At 41.9% G+C, this 16,494-nt stretch overlaps 1 protein-coding gene across 1 annotated transcript in view; it reads left to right on the top strand.

The window, feature by feature from the left end:
* The window catches only part of KIF16B (kinesin family member 16B), a 293,074-nt gene that overhangs the window by 142,377 nt on the left and 134,203 nt on the right, over window positions 1-16,494 (top strand). The window contains exons 16-17 of the mRNA XM_024123350.3: window positions 14,660-14,742; window positions 16,186-16,274. Of these exons, the coding sequence (XP_023979118.2) occupies window positions 14,660-14,742; window positions 16,186-16,274 (172 nt within the window). The remainder of the gene's footprint in view (window positions 1-14,659; window positions 14,743-16,185; window positions 16,275-16,494) is intronic.

The raw sequence follows: 16,494 nt of genomic DNA, 5'->3' as shown, positions 1-16,494 counted from the left end.
TTTTGTTGCAGTGGTGAATGGGATTTTTCCTTAATTTCTCTTTTTTATCTTTCGTTGTTAGTGTATAGGAATGCAAGAGATTTCTGTGCATTAATTTTGTATCCTGCAACTTTACCAAATTCATTGATTGGCTCTAGTAGTTTTCTGGTGACATCTTTAGGATTCTCTATGTATAGTAACATGTCATCTGCAAACAGTGACAGTCTTACTTCTTCCCTTCTAATATGTATTCCTTTTATTTCTTTTACTTCTCTGATTGCCGTGGCTAGGACTTCCAAAACTATGTCGAATAAGAGTGGCGAGAGTTGAACATGGTTTATTCCTAGGTATTTTATTCTTTTTGTTGCAGTGGTGAATGGGATTTTTCCTTAATTTCTCTTTTTTATCTTTCGTTGTTAGTGTATAGGAATGCAAGAGATTTCTGTGCATTAATTTTGTATCCTGCAACTTTACCAAATTCATTGATTGGCTCTAGTAGTTTTCTGGTGACATCTTTAGGATTCTCTATGTATAGTAACATGTCATCTGCAAACAGTGACAGTCTTACTTCTTCCCTTCTAATATGTATTCCTTTTATTTCTTTTACTTCTCTGATTGCCGTGGCTAGGACTTCCAAAACTATGTCGAATAAGAGTGGCGAGAGTTGAACATCCCTGTCTTGTTCCTGATCTTAGAGGAAATGCTTTCAGTTTTTCACCATTGAGAATGATGTGTACTGTGGGTTTGTTATATATGGCCTTTATTATGTTGAGGTAGGTTCCCTCTGTGCCCACTTTCTGGAGAGTTTTTATCATAAATGGGTGTCGAATTTTGTCAAAAGCTTTTTCTGCATCTATTGAGATGATCATATGTCTCTTATTCTTCAATTAGTTAATATGGTGTATCTCACTGATTGATTTGCATATGTTGAAGAATCCTTGCATTGCTGGGATAAATACCACTTGACCATGGTGTATGATCCTTTTAATGTGTTGTTGTATTCTGTTTGCTAGTATTTTGTTGAGGATTTTTGCATCTGGATTCATCGGTGATATTGGTCTGTTATTTTGTTTTTTTGTAGTATCTTTGTCTGGTTTTGGTATCAGGGTGTTGTTGGCCTGCCTTGTAGAATATGTTTGGGAGTGTTCCTTCCTTTGCAGTGTTTTGGAAGAGTTTGAGAAGGATGGATGTTAGCTCTTCTCTAATTGTTTGATAGAATGCACCTGTGAAGCCATCTGGTCCTGGACTTTTGTTTGTTGGAAGATTTTTAATCACAGTTTCAATTTCATTACTTGTGATTGGTCTGTTCATATTTTCTATTTCTTCCTGGTTCAGTCTTGGAAGATTGTACCTTCCTAAGAATTTGTCCATTTCTTCCAGGTTGTCCATTTTATTGGAGTAGAGTTGCTTGTAGTAGTCTCTTAGGATGCTTTGTATTTCTTCAGTGTCCATTGTAACTTCTCCTTTCTTATTTCTACTGTTATTGATTTGAGTCCTCTCCCTCTTTTTCTTGATGTCTCTGGCTAAAGGTTTATCAATTTTGTTGATCTTCTCAAAGAACCAGCTTTTAGTTTTATTGACCTTTGCTGTTGTTTTCTTTGTTTCTGTTTCATTTATTTCTGCCCTGATCTTCATGATTTCTTTCCTTCTACTAATTTTGGGTTTTGTTTGTTTTTTCTCTAGTGCCTTTAGGTGTAAGGTTAGTTGTTTATTTGAGATTTTTCTTGTTTTTTGAGGTAGGATTGTATTGCTATACACTTCCCTCTTAAAACTGCTTCTCACGTGTCCCATAGGTGTTGGATTGTTGTGTTTTCATTGTCATTTGTCTCTAGGTATTTTTTGATTTCCTCTTTGATTTCTTCAGTGATCTCTTGGTTATTTAGTAGCATATTGTTTAGCCTCCGTGTGTTTGTGTTTTTTACATTTTTTTCCCTGTAATTGATTTCTAATCTCATAGTGTTGTGGTCAGAAAAGATGGTTGATATGATTTCAATTTTCTTAAATTTACCGAGCCTTGATTTGTGACCCAAGATGTGATCTATCCTGGAGAATGTTTCGTGTCCTTTTGAGAAGAAAGTGTAATCTGCTGTTTCTGAATGGAATGTCGTATAGATATCAATTAAATCTATCTAGTCTATTGTGTCATTTAAAGCTTGTGTTTCCGTGTTAATTTTCTGTCTGGATGATTTGTCCATTGGTGTAAGTGAGGTGTTAAAGTCCCCCACTAACAGTGTGTTACTGTTGATTTTCTCTTTTATAGCTGTTAGCATTTGCCTTATGTATTGAGGTGCTTCTTTGTGGAGTGCATATATATTTATAATTGTTATATCTTCTTCTTGGAATGATCCCTTGATCATTATGTAGTGTCCTTCCTTGTCTCTTGTAACGTTCTTTATTTTAAAGTCTATTTTGTCTGATAAGAATGTTGCTACTCCAGCTTTCTTTTGATTTCCATGTGCATGGAGTATCTTTTAACATCCCCTCACTTTCAGTCTGTGTGTGTCCCCAGGTTGGAAGTAGTCTCTTGTAGACAGCATTTACATGGGTCTTGTTTTTGTATCCATTCAGTGAGCATGTGCCTTTTGGTGGGAGCATTTAATCTATTCACATTTAAGGTGATTATCGATATGTTATGTTCATATTACCATTTTCTTAATTGTTTTGGGTTTGTTTTTGTAGGTTCTTTTCTTCTCTTGTGTTTCCCACTTAGAGAAGTTCCTTTAGCATTTGTTGTAGAGCTGGTTTGGTGGTGCTGAATTCTCTTAGCTTTTGCTTGTCTGTAAAGCTTTTGATTTCTCCATGGAATCTGAATGAGATCCTTGCTGGGTAGAGTAATCTTGGTTGTAGGTTCTTCCCTTTCCTCACTTTAAATATATCATGCCACTCCCTTCTGGCTTGTAGAGTTTCTGCTGAGAAATCAGCTGTTAACCTTATGGGAGTTCCCTTGTATGTGATTTGTCGTTTTTCCTTTGTTGCTTTCAATAGTTTTTCTTTGTCTTTAATTTTTGTCAATTTGATGACTGTGTCTCGGCATGTTTCTCCTTGGGTTTAACCTGCCTGGGACTGTCTGCACTTCTTGGACTTGCGTGGCTATTTCCTTTCCAATGTTAAGGAAGTTTTCGACTATAATCTCTTCAAATATTTTCTTGGGTCCTTTCTCCCTCTCTTCTCTTTCTGGGACCCCTGTAATGCGAATGTTGTTGCATTTAAGGTTGTCTCTTCATTTCTTTTCATTGTTTTTTCTTTATTCTGTTCTGCAGCAGTGAATTCCGCCATTCCCTCTTCCAGGTCATTTATCCGTTCTTCTGCCTCAGTTATTCTGCTATTGATTCCTTCTAGTGTATTTTTCATTTCAGTTATTGTATTGTTCATCTCTGTTTGTTCTTTAATTCTTCTAGGTGTTTGTTCTGTAATTCTTCTATGTCTTTGTTAAACATTTCTTGCATGTTCTCGATCTTTGCCTCCATTCTTTTTCCGAGGTCCTGGATCATCTTCACTATCATTATTCTGAATTCTTTTTCTGGAAGTTTGCCTATCTCCACTTTATTTAGTTGTTTTTCTGGGGTTTTATCTTGTTCCTTCATGTGGTACATAGTCCTCTGTCTTTTCATTCTGTCTGTCTTTCTGTGAATGCGGTTTTCGTTCCACAGGCTGCAGGATTGTAGTTCCTCTTGTTTCTGCTGTCTGCCCTTTAAGAACTTTTTCATTTCAGGATATTTGAGAGTAAATTGCTAACATGATGCTCCAGCACCCCTGAATACTTCAGTGTCTATTTCCTTTGAACAGTGGCATTCTCCTACATAACTACAGTGCAACCATCCAAATTAAGAAAGTAATAGATGCATTCCTACCATGTGATTTCAGACCCTCTTCAGGTTTGTCCATTTGTCCCAACAGTGTCCATTATTCAATCCAGCATCATGTTGTATTTGCTTACTGCGTCTCCCTAGTCTCCTTCAGTCTGGAAATGTCCCTTGGTCTTTCCTTGACTTTTATGACTTTGGTAGTTTTGAAAACTGCAGGTCAGATATGCTGTGGCATGTCCTTCTACATTCTTCTACGAACCGTAGAATTTATCTGATGCTTCCTAGTGATTAGAATAATGTCATTGTTTGACACGAATGTCAGAGAAATGATGCTGCATTTTTCTCATGTTTCATTACATGGTTTCTATTTGTCCCATTACTGAGAATGCTCACTTTGATCATTTAATTAAGAAGCAGTGTGCTAGGTTTTTTCACTGTCAAGTTAATCTTTTCACCCTTTCTTATTAATAAGGCTATTGGAAAGGTACTTCAGGATCATAAATATCCTATTCTTTACCATACTTTCACCCACTGATTTTAGAATCCACTGTGTTTTTTTTGCAGGGAATGAGGTCTTATTTAATTATTATTCCAAATGGCAGCCGCATGGTGATTTTCTTCCTTCTACACCTATTAGTTGGCTTTTTATTTATTTATTTATTTATTTATTATTTATTTTTTTTTGCGGTATGCGGGCCTCTCACTGTTGTGGCCTCTCCTGTTGTGGATCACAGTCTCCGGACGCGCAGGCTCAGCGGCCATGGCTCACGGGCCTAGCCGCTCCGCGGCATGTGGGATCTTCCCGGACCAGGGCACGAACCCATGTGCCCTGCATCGGCAGGCGGACTCTCAACCACTGCGCTACCAGGGAAGCCCTACCTTATTTTAATTATTATTTTTTCTTTTTACTCTAATATGTTATTTTAAAGCTGATAGTTGCTAAATGTAATTAATTTTTTAAGGAAATTCAAAATCAGTGGACTCCTTTGGTCTTGCTGGTTTGTCAGAGCCATTGAACGCTCATCTCTCCTGTTAGAAGTGCTGCAGAAACTCCATTTGGGGAATTTACACTTAGGTGCATTTGAATGTGTCATGCTTGAGTGCCAAAATATATTTGCATGTATTCAAGCACTTAGAGGGAACAGGTGATTGTCTAGGGAATGGAGCTGAGGAGCCTTTGATAAAATTTTCGTCTGCTGAAGGGCTGCTATGAGTTTTTCAGTGACAAATTAAAAAAAGAATTTTAGTGGAACTAGAAACAGAAATAGATTTTCCAGCAGTTTAGCCAAGATGTCTAGTGAACAGAAGAGCCCTTTCACATTTTACAAAAAGCCAGCAGATAGTGGTGTCTAACTTCCCATTTTACTTACCTGCCCTTGCCCTTAAGCACTCATGAGATTTCTTCCTCAAATTTGAGACCTGCAAAGCTGACACCTGTCACTTGCACATGGATGATTCATTCAGCAGAGACTGTTGAGTGTCAGAGCCCTAACTGTTCTTAAAGACTGTACCTAAGGCCAGTGGTTCTTAGTGTGTCCTCAGGTCAGCAATGACAGCATTACCTGGGAGCCTTTCAAAAATGCAAATTGCCAGGCCCTATCCTTGACCCGCCAAATCAGAAAATCTGGGGGTGGGCCCAGCAGTCTAGTTTTTTGGTTTTTTTAAAAAATAAATCCTGCAGGTGATTCTGATGCACCTGTATCAGAACATGTCAGTATGAGGACCAAGGCTAACCACAAATTCTTGCCCCAGACTTTGGCTCCGGAGACAACCATTTGTCAGTCTCTTTAAACCCCTTTCATCTCCTGTTTGAATCATTACATCTATTTTTCATGATCTCTCACTCCCTTTTAAGTTTCATTTTTAGCTTGACATCCCCAATAGGGTGACTTTACAGTGTGTCTTGGTGTGGATATCTTGGAGTTTATCTATTTGGTGTTTAACGGGCTTCTTGAATCTGTACGTTACTATCTTTCTCCAGATTTGGGAAGTTCTCAGCCATTATTTGTTTAAAAATTGTTTTTCTGTACTATACTCTTTCTCCTCTCTTTCTGGGACTCTGGTTACATGAATGTTTAATATTTTATCAGTATTGTCCCACAGATCCCTGAGGCTCTAATTACTTATTTTTATCTTTCTGTAAACTTTTCTCCTCTTTGCTTTTCAGATGAGATCATTTCAGCTGATCTGGCTTCACGTTCACTGTTTTTTTTTTTCTCTGTCATCTCCATTCTGCTATTGAGCCCATCCAATGAGTTTTTTAAAATTTTGATTACTGTGTTTTTCAGTTGTAGTATTTGATTCTTTTTTGTGTACTTTATTTCTTTGTTGAAACTTCTTATTTTTCAAGAGTGTTCACCCATGTTTGACCTCTTTTTTGTTTTTGTTTTTTTTTAGGGCCCATCGTTTTTATTTCTAAGTCATCTGATATAGAAAACTGAAAGTTTTTTATTATGGAAAATTTCAAACATATACAAAATACAGAATATTATAATTTACCTCCATGTACCCATCACCCAATTTCAATAATTATTAACATTTTTTGCTTATCCTTTTTCATCTAGGCATTCTCCCCTGACCCCACCCCACCCCCTCACACACATTTTTCAGGGCATCCTATAGGATAAATTGTTTGAACAGTTTTATAATAGCTGATTCAAAGTCTTTATCAAATAAGTGCAACATCTCTGTGATCTCAGCATTGACATCTGTTGTTTGTGTTTTGCTATGCAAGTTGAAATTTTTTTTCCAGTTCTTTATATGCTGAGTAATATTGAATTGCATTTTGGACATTTTTATATTATATTGTAAGACTCAGGGCCTTGTTTCAGTTCCATGGGAAATGTTGATTTTTGCCTGTTTGTTTTAGCAGGCAGTTGACCTGTTCGGATTTAGACCATAAGTGAGAATCAGTCTGTGGGTCGTGATTCTAGTTCCAAGTCCCATTCAGTTTTCCAAGCCTTTGTGGTTCTATTCCAGTCTGTCCCATGTGTGTGCCATCCAGCGGCCAGCCTGGGAGCTGAGCAGTGGTCTGTCTCTTAGTTTAACTCTGAAAACCTCCGTGTGCTGCTGGGGGTCAGCTCCATGTGTGCACCGTTGGGGGTGGCCCAGGAATTCATACACAATTCCATGAGGTTGCCTTCCTGAACTTCTCCCTCTATACCATCTCTCAAGTACTTTCTGGTTCCTTGGGTCTTTCCTTTTCTGCCCTCCAGCTAGACGTCTGGAGCTTTATTTATACTACTCTTTCATGTTCCTCCTGTGCATGTGCCCATGTCCGGGCCGAGCAGTGAGAGGACAGAGGAGAACAATAAAGCAACTGGCATCTGCACCACCCTCCTGGGTCCACAGCTCCTGGGATTGGACAGAGATTTTCCCCTGCCTCCCAGATTTAGGCATCTGTGGGCCCCCTATTGCTGCTAGGGGGCCCTCTCCCTCCTCCTGGAACCAAAACTAGAAGCTTCTCCTGGAGTTCTCTCTTTTACACTAATGTCAACTTTGGGGTTTCTTTCCAGATGAAGCCGGGGACACTGGAGGAAAACAATGGTAAATTCATCATTGGTCAGTGGTGCTTTAGGTCCTGGTCTCTTTCAATCCACCTGCTTCTGTTTGTTTTCAGACCCCTCAAGTAGCTGCTGCCTGTGTTCTGTCCAGGCTATCAGGTGTAGCTGCATTCAGAGGGAGAGGCAGGTAGAGGATGCTGTCCCATCTCGGGCAGAAACAAAACTTCTCCCCCAGCGTGGCTTCAGACTGACGAGAAAGGAGAGATTTACCCAAAGCCGAGTTCCAAAATGAGTAAATATATTTGTCATAATGGTCCATGGAAAAAAGTGACTTAGATACAGAATTATCTAAAGGCTGGAAAGTGGGTGAGGTGGGGGGCAGGAGTAGCAGGAGACCAAGTAGCCTTGGCTGCTGAATCTTGGCAGGTTTGTACGGCTCCCAGATCCCAGACTGGTGGCGTGGATTTTCTGTGGGATGTGCTCACCCTTCAGCAGATTAGTAATGTGGTTGCAGAGGTGAGGGACAGCACAGTGTTTTTATAGCCTGGGGAGGCTTGGGGGTGGGCCGTAAAGAGAAGGAGTTGATGAAGGTAGGAGACTCTTGGTGCTTAGGGAGAGGGGAGCAAGGGAGGCATTTTGGAGGGAAGGATGGGATGTGGACAGCCTGTGGGAGGCAAGGCTGAATAGTTGAGATTGTTACTAACGGAATGAGTAGTAGTGTTGGTAACAAAGAATATGAGCTACTAGGTACCAATGGAAAGAGAGTTACAGTCAGCCCTCCATATGTGTGGCTCCACATCCCAGTGAATTCAACCAACTGCAGGTTGAAAATATTCAGGGAAAAATTTCCAGAGAGTTCCAAAAAGCGAAACTTGAATTTTCCATGCTCTAGCATTTACATTGTGTTTACAGCTATTTACATAGCATTTACATTATATTAGGTATTATAAGTAAGGAGGATTGTGTAGGTTATATGCAAATACTAGGCCATTTTATATTAGGGACTTGAGGATCCCTGGATTTTGGTCTTCCTGTGGGCGTCCTGGAACCATCCCCCATGAGGGATGACTGTGCTAATAGTTTGACCAGTTAGTGTAATGCCTTCTATTCAGTACCTTAAAATTTAACATTTTATCATCTGCTGTCTGGAATCATCCTCTAATTATCTCTTATACTTTCTCCATTGTCTTTCCGAAGGATGAGAGCTGCTCCATATACTCTTTTTGTATCTCCCCTGAGGCTTTAAGAAGAAAAAATTGAGCTCCCACTCACCCCACACCCACACAGGCACACACATCTAAAAATTTCTTTGGGGGGATGGGACTGGAGCATCTTGAAATTTTATAAAGCTCCATACTTAGCCCATGCACACAGTTGGGCAAATGTTTCTTGTTGATTATTTGGCTGGAAATCTCAATAACAAAGATTGAAAATCAATTTTCTTTCTTCCCCGGCATCCCAGAATCTAATTGGGCAATTTTTACTTTGCCAAAAGTAAACAAGGGTTTAAGTGGTTTATCTGAAGCAGGATATTGCAAGTCCACATTTGAATTATAAACATTGAAAAGGAGAGGACAAGGCCTAGGTGGCTTTTTGGTAAGGTGTCATGTGCATTTACATCCTTCGCAAATATTAACAGGCGATCTGATGGCATGCTTTATACCTGCTACCCTTGATACCCAGTGCCTGTCACTCACCTGAGCCCGCTGTCAGCCCCAAGCCATGTGACCTCTTTGAATCCGTTAGTATTCGTGTGACATTTTCATACCCACCACAGGCACTGTGTCAGATCTTAAATCTTCCCCATCTCGCTGCCCAAAGCCATTTTGAGATAGAGAAAAATTACTACATTTCAAGTGCCTTAAATGTCACAAGGGTCCAAGGCCCTAGAACATATTACGTAATCTGTTCTTAAGTATTGGCATATGTTAGTGGAAATTAGACTCTATCAGGGCCCCCAAATGGTGCCATCAGCATAACTTATTTTAGTATAAATATTTTTAAGGCCTTTTATGCCACTTTAAATTATCATACACAAAGCAAGTTTCTTTTAGCTTGAACTAGGAAACGAAATAAGAGCTTCACCCATTCTGCCTCACCCAACTTCACATGCGATACCATTCCAGAAAATTTTTCTGGACAGAGCTTTGCTTTTCTGACTGTTGTATCTAAAATGAAAACCTCTCCTTCACTGAGCATGGTTTAGCAATGGGTTATATATCCTGTCTGTGTGTGTGTGTGTGTGTGTGTGTGTGTGGTGGGGCATAGAGGAGGGCCTTTCTAACGTATGATTAAATTCAGAATGTGGAGCCCTGAAGCAGAATTTCTAAAGGCCTCCTCTTTTTTGGCCTGTAAGCTCATATTACATTGCACCATACCCTTTTGGGAATACGGTTGTTTTATATGTTCATATTAATGGTAACTCAGAATGAAATAATTCGAACATCATCACCTCAGAAATATTCATATGACAACATTTAATTTAAAACAGTTGATTTTTATTTGTACAGTAGCAGAATTAGAAAATCTCTCATAAAATTTGAGGACTGTAATTAATGGTGATATTAATGATTATTATCCCTACACTCCTTAGAAATCACTAGAAATCTTTACATGTTTAATTTTTTTCAGTGTGCCTGAAATATTAAAATAGAAAATCAGTGGTTTCATTCACAGAGACTTAAGTAAAGCTTTTTTTTGTTGTTACCAAGTGTCTTTGTCTACCTTTTTATAATGTCGTTTCCCCTCCATCCCCTTCTAAGATCGTCTGGAATTTGTCTGTCCTCAAATATTTAACAGGCTCTCAAGTGATCTCAAAGATGCCATCATACATTTCAAGGAGGTTTAGATATACTCTAAAAATGACAAATTAAGTGCATCACAGAAAGTCCATGTGCTGTGATTAATCACATTAACGTCAGATCAAGGAATCGCTCATAGTTAAGGAGAATTTAAGATCTGGAAGGAAGCATTGAAGACTCGGTGAGGGAGCTGAGCCCTGGAGGGGTTACCCCGTCAGGCAGGACACACGAGCTGGGTCTCTTCCGAAGGCCTTGTACCATCACTCACTCTCATTCATTCATTCATTGCCTTTTCCCTTCAGCTTTTTGCTTTTTAAATATACTCACAAGTCTCCTTTAAACAAAAATATCACAAGATATCCCATACGGTCTGTCAACTCCCGGCTCCAGCTACTACCAACTCTGTCTTTCTCTTCATAAACAGACTTCTTTTTCTTCTTCTGTTTTTTGTTGAAGTGTAGTTGACTCACAATATTGTGTTAGTATCAGGTGTACAGCAGAGTACACAGACTTCTTGAATGAGTTGTCCACACTCAGGAGACCTCAACTGTGCTTTCCCTGGGCTTCTGAGGTTTTCCTTCTCCCCCTCTGAGGGTCCTTCTCTGTTTCCTTTGCAGGTTCATCTTCCTCTCCTGAGCCATTAAAAGCCAGGCTCCTCAAGGTGCCCAGTGTTGGGTGGGCCATCTCTTCTCCCACCTCTCTCTTCGCTCCCCTTTCCCACACCTGTGGCTTCCTTTATTAGAGTTGACTCTCAGATACATATAGAGAGATACCACATTCTCACGCACACACACGTATATGCACATATATATGTATACATCTGTACCTGATATCTGTAGAGATGTGTGTGTATATGTGTATATACACATGGATCTTAGGTAGATATGTACACATGTATATGTGTGTATGTCTGTCTCTATATTTTGAGGTATATAGTTCATCTATAAATTTTTTTTGAATTACCATCAGGATTAATAAGCAATTCTTAATCCTCCAACTTTCTAGATTTCTTCATTTTGATCATTTAACAGAATATGCTTGATAAAAACCAGGCGTTCTTTCAAAAGTATACTTGCCAACATCAGGAGAACATCTTAAACAAAATATGCTTTATTTCAGCACCATATCTTCTCATCACAGAGCACCAAATTATCAAAAATTATGCATATATGTATAATTTAGAGTAAAGTAGGCAGGAAAGTGGGTAGGTTGGTAGATGGACAGATGGATTGAGAGATCTCCCAGGCATTTCTTCTGGAGCTTCAGGCCCGTATTTCTATCTGCAAAAGGCATCTCAAATTCATTATGTGTAAAACCAAACTCAAGATTTCTCCCCCAACCTGATTTTGGTCCTTTTCCAGTGTTCTCAATCAGTGTGAACAGCTCCCCATCCAACTAGTTACAGCAAAGCCCAGGAGCATCTGCTTCACCTCCCTGGTCCCCCTATCTAGCCCATCCTGAGTCCTGGTGATCGTATCTCCCAAGTATCTTCTGGATCTGTTTATTGACCTCTTACCCCTCCCTTGCAGTTCTGAGCCACCATCATGTTTGACCTGGACCACTGCAGTAATCTCTTACCTTGTTTATCTATATTTCTTCTCGCCCTCTGGTACATTCTTCAAACAGTAGAAAAAATGATCTTCCTGAAACTCACGTCTAATTGTGTGATGCTGCTGTTGCGCAAAAGCCCTTCAGGGTCTTGCTGTTGCCCCTGCATGAAATACAAGATGCTTTACTGTATCCTGAGCAACTCTACATGCTCCGTCCTCCCCTCTCTCTCCAGCTTCACCTTGTGCAGTGCTCCCCCTGGTTTCCTCTGCCGTGTCTCCCATCACTCACCATCATCATCATCATCATCATCATCACTTTTTCCTGTCACAGTCTGTTGGATCTGCCCCCCTCCCCCTGCAAGAGCTTGTCTTAAGCACCACCTCCTTCACGGCATCGTTCCCTAACCTCCCCTGCAGCCAGCTCCCTTCTCGCATGCTCATGAGCCGGGGGCAGGGTTTCTCTCCCTCAGTTGCAGCTTTGCATTTATTTGTGGAATTGTTTGGTTAGTGACCTCTCCCTCCTGCTTGTTTACAAGTTCCATAAGGACAAGGTGTGTGTCCCACTCATTCACTTCTGCATCCCCACCCCCAGTTCTTATCAGAGCGCGGTAAGTATTCATTCGGTATCTGTTGAGTGAATGGACACACAGCAGCATCATGTAAAAAAAAAAAAAAAAATGAAGCACATCTTTTAAGCCAGTAGGTTTGTCCATAAAGGAATACGATAGAGGAAAGAGAAGGCACCAGCCTTAACAGAGCCCCTTTTATGTGCCAGGTGGTTTATACACATTATTTGGATGGCAAGAAGGAATGGTCATGGGTAGTTTTGTTTTCTTTCATAACTCCTCGAAGGGATTTTTATGTGTATTTCATGCACATACATGGGTGGCAAGATTTTTTTCAGTGATTTAACATGATATGAAATATGTCTCTGAAATACTATCCTATTTTTCCATTAACATATTTTAGCAATTTTCAACTTGTGTGGCTGGGCATTTCATTAACAGAAAAAAAAAAGAATTGGATTAGGTATAATTAACACCTCAAATGAGATTGCCTTGTTAATCTCTAATGTCATTTTAAGAGCATTAAATACACATATATCCTGGACATGGCTACTTAACTTTTGACTTTCGTATGGCACACAGTTTTGAGTCCTAGTCATAGAAGGCATATGGGAAACACCTTTCTTCATTGTGGTAATGGTGCCTTTCCATAATGGGGAAATATACGAATGCAATTTTGTATGAGGGGGATAAGCAGATTGTAGGTGGATAACACCCGCTGCTGCCGTTCTGAGTCTCCCAAAACCGTGTGATGCTTCTCATGTTGACTCCATTTCTGCTAAAAAAACGACAGCCACCAGAACCAATCCTTCGGTTACTCGCTGTGGTTATGATCTAAACCCGTTAGGTTCTAACAGTATTGAATTTGAAGCTCCTTTGAGAATCTGTGACAGTATGTCACATAGGCAGGTGGATGTGCTGGTCTGAAGCTCCAGAGTGGCCATGTGGGGTATTGCTATTACCTGCAGGGTCCTGGTGGAGCTGGTACCCAACTAGAGGTCACGTGCCCTGTCCAGAGGAGGCAGCCAGCAGTAGCCCAGTGACAACACAGATCTACTGATACCACCTCTTCTAATTTTTGAAGGGAAGCCAGAAACTCAGACTTTTATGTGAAAACTACAGATTTTTAACTGTTGACAGTGAAGGATTTTGTTTTTTACATCTGCGTGGGACACACAAAACACATCCATGAGGTGATTTTTTTCTCTGACCTTTGTTGCAGATTCTTTATCCTGGCTGCTAGTTCATCACGGTCTCTCTCTCCCTCATCTGTCCAATATGGGTTCCTGCTGCTGTTTCACATCCCCTGCATCTTGGCTGGACTTGACTCTCTCCTTTCTCCAAGCCCAGGAGGTCCATCTCCTGTCTCAGGCTCAGCCCCTCCCCTCGTCACCCTCACATGGAGCATCTCTCTTGTCCTATGAGACCCAGCTTAGGTCCTTGGTGCCACCTCCTGCACCCTGCACTCATCACTTTGATCCGTCATGGTTGACTTCTAGATGAATGTCTTATCTTCACAAATAAGTTGCATTCTTTTTCAGGACAAAGATTGAACATGGAGTTTGGGGGGTGTGTGGTTTGTTTTGAGGCTTGGTTGACTCTCAGGTGCGAATGGCACCAGAAAAGATAGTGAATCTCCTAAATGGCTCCAGTGACAGGGAGCTCACTGCCTTCTGTGACATCCATGCCAGTTTTGGACAGCTCCTATCTTAGAACACATCTGTTTGCTTAATCAAGCTGAAATTTGCCTCCCCACCTAATGATTTTGTTACCCTTGGGCATTTACACTGAATTCTTCTGCCCCTTGTACAGTCATTTTCTGAACAAGCAGGACCCTAGTCAGTCCAAAGGAGCTGTTCTTGTGTGTCCAATGTAGCCATCTAAACAGGGTTTTCACAAGAAGCAGTGTTTTTGCGTGGAAATAGTCACTGCATATGCGCATTTTCTTTCCTATCAAATTCTGAGGGAGTTTTTAGTATTAATGACCTATTACTAAAAACCTATTACTCTGGCAGTTTCACCATGTTTTCATTTGAAAGCACTGTCCTTTGAGGTTTCTACTTTTATCAGCATTAATAACCATTTCCTAAATTGGTGACCATATGCTTTGCTTGATATTCTCACATCTCTTTGGTTAACTGATTTCTGTTTTTCTTTTCAACAATCAAAAGTCTAATTATCTGTATACTGAGTTTTAAATCTCTTACGATATTGTAATGCTTAGATCCCTCACTTCTGCCCTGGGTAACATGAGTATTGTGACACTTGGCTCTAAAAATAAAAGCATTTGAAGATTTAGAATTGGCTTATATGTAAGCAGACTTTTGCGACGAAAGCCTCACCCTTACTCTGTTGTTGTGTAGTACAATCTCAGCTGCAGGATTCCATGTTAGAATGTCACCAGCTAACCAGGTTGCTCACTGTAAGCTCGTTGCTGTTTCTGTGTGCTCTTAGGTGCCGTGATACTCTTGGGAAGAACCAATATGTTTCGCTTTAACCATCCGAAGGAGGCCGCCAGGCTCAGGGAGAAGAGGAAGGTGAGCAGCATGGAATCTCCTGTAGCCAGCTGTGCTCTGGGAGGGGCTGGGGTGGGGGAAGAGGGGGTCTCCACTCTGGTTCCAGCAGTTTAACTTTCTGGAGCATGAACCAACCCATAGCCTGGATTGATTCTAGAGGGTTTGTTTCCCAGCGGATGGCTCCCTGGTGAAATAGGCTAGCGAGTCAGATCCAGAGCAGGAGGAGAGACACTGCTTCTCGACCCTCCTGTTGAGCCCTGCATCCCCTGAAAGGAGGTGGGCATCATTTCACATTAAGTGGAGAGTGCCTTCCACTCAAGAGCATCTGTTTTAAGAGTTAACCCCATATCAGAATCACTTTCATCCAAAAGTTGGCTCAGTTTTTATTTTCATTCACAGTAAATTGGATTTTTCAGAAAGGGGGTGAACTTAGGACGATTGGAAGAGGCTTCAGCTTGGATGGGGATGACCAGCGGGCGCTTGAAGTGCTGGATGAGGGAGGTGGGCAGAGGACCAGAAAGAGACAGGAAGAAATGGAAGGGAGAGGAATCTGTCTAGGACACCGTGTTGACCTTAGACCGAGGAAGAGAATGAAGTCACAGCTGAGTTTTCTGTGAGCCAGGCACTGTGCAGAACCTCCACATGTACCAGTTTATGTGCACAGAGGCTGTTATTACACCCACATCACAGATGATCGAGATGAGAAACTGAGGCTGGCCTGTCCCGTGGCCAGCAAGCGGGGAGCCAGAGCCGCAGCCCTGACCGCTGACCCGGACGTGTGGCCCTTCACCCTGAGTTATGCAGCCCCGCATCTCAGCCTGCTTTTGCTGGGGCTGCCCAGAGTTGCCAGTGCCTTAAATGCGGAATAACGAGAAAGCCGCAAAGCCCAGCCTTCTCCAGGGCTGCCAGTTCCAGCCTGTGAAGCCTATTGTCTGTTCCAGCCCAGAGTCGCCCTGGAAGGCCCTTTTCAGGACAGAGTTGCAGGGAAGAGAGGGAAGGAAACAGGTTTGCTGGTAACTTTCCATGGAAGCGAACAGGTTTGCTGGTAACTTTCCATGGAAGCAAACAGGTTAGGCTGTCGCTCTTTTGGTCTCCCTTCACCTCTCCCTCTCCCTCTCTGTCACTCAGCAAGTGTGAGTGCTGCTTCTGTCAGGGGACAGGGTTGACACACATGCCGTCACCCCTTCCCTCCACTGGAACGCAGCAGCCAGGTCAGGGAGATCCCCAGGGCTGTGCAGTTCCCGTCCGAGCGCACTGGGGCCCTGCTGGCCTTAGCGTGGGGCTTGGGTTCCAGACGGATCCCTGGCCTGACCCCTGGCGTGCATCCTCAGAGAGGCCAGTTGTGTGCAGGCTGATGGGGGGGCGTGAGCCCCTCATTGCCTCTCCCCAGTGGAGCGTGGGGAGCACAGAGAACGGCCTTCTCTTGCTGCCGAGGTAACCGCTCTGCCCTGTGTCTGCTCTTAGAGTGGCCTTCTGTCCTCCCTCAGCTTGTCCATGACCGACCTGTCCAAGTCCTGCGAGAACCTCTCTGCCGTCATGCTGTACAACCCAGGGTGAGTGGACTGCGGCGTTGCCTCCCCTGGGGTTGTCACTGTTGTGGTGTTTGTCGTGTCAACCCCATTAAAGTCATTAGTTAAAAAAAGAAGTCAGTTAAATAAAATAAAACTTCGGGGCTTCCCTGGTGGCGCAGTGGTCGAGAGTCCGCCTGCCGATGCAGGGGACACGGGTTCATGCCCCGGTCCGGGAAGATCCCACATGCCGCGGGGCGGCTGG

This window comes from Physeter macrocephalus, chromosome 14 (genome assembly GCF_002837175.3).
Source record: "Physeter macrocephalus isolate SW-GA chromosome 14, ASM283717v5, whole genome shotgun sequence".
In the NCBI taxonomy this organism is placed as follows: domain Eukaryota; kingdom Metazoa; phylum Chordata; class Mammalia; order Artiodactyla; family Physeteridae; genus Physeter; species Physeter macrocephalus.
Note: the sequence above shows the minus strand (reverse complement) of the source record. Positions and strands in the feature narration are given on the sequence as shown.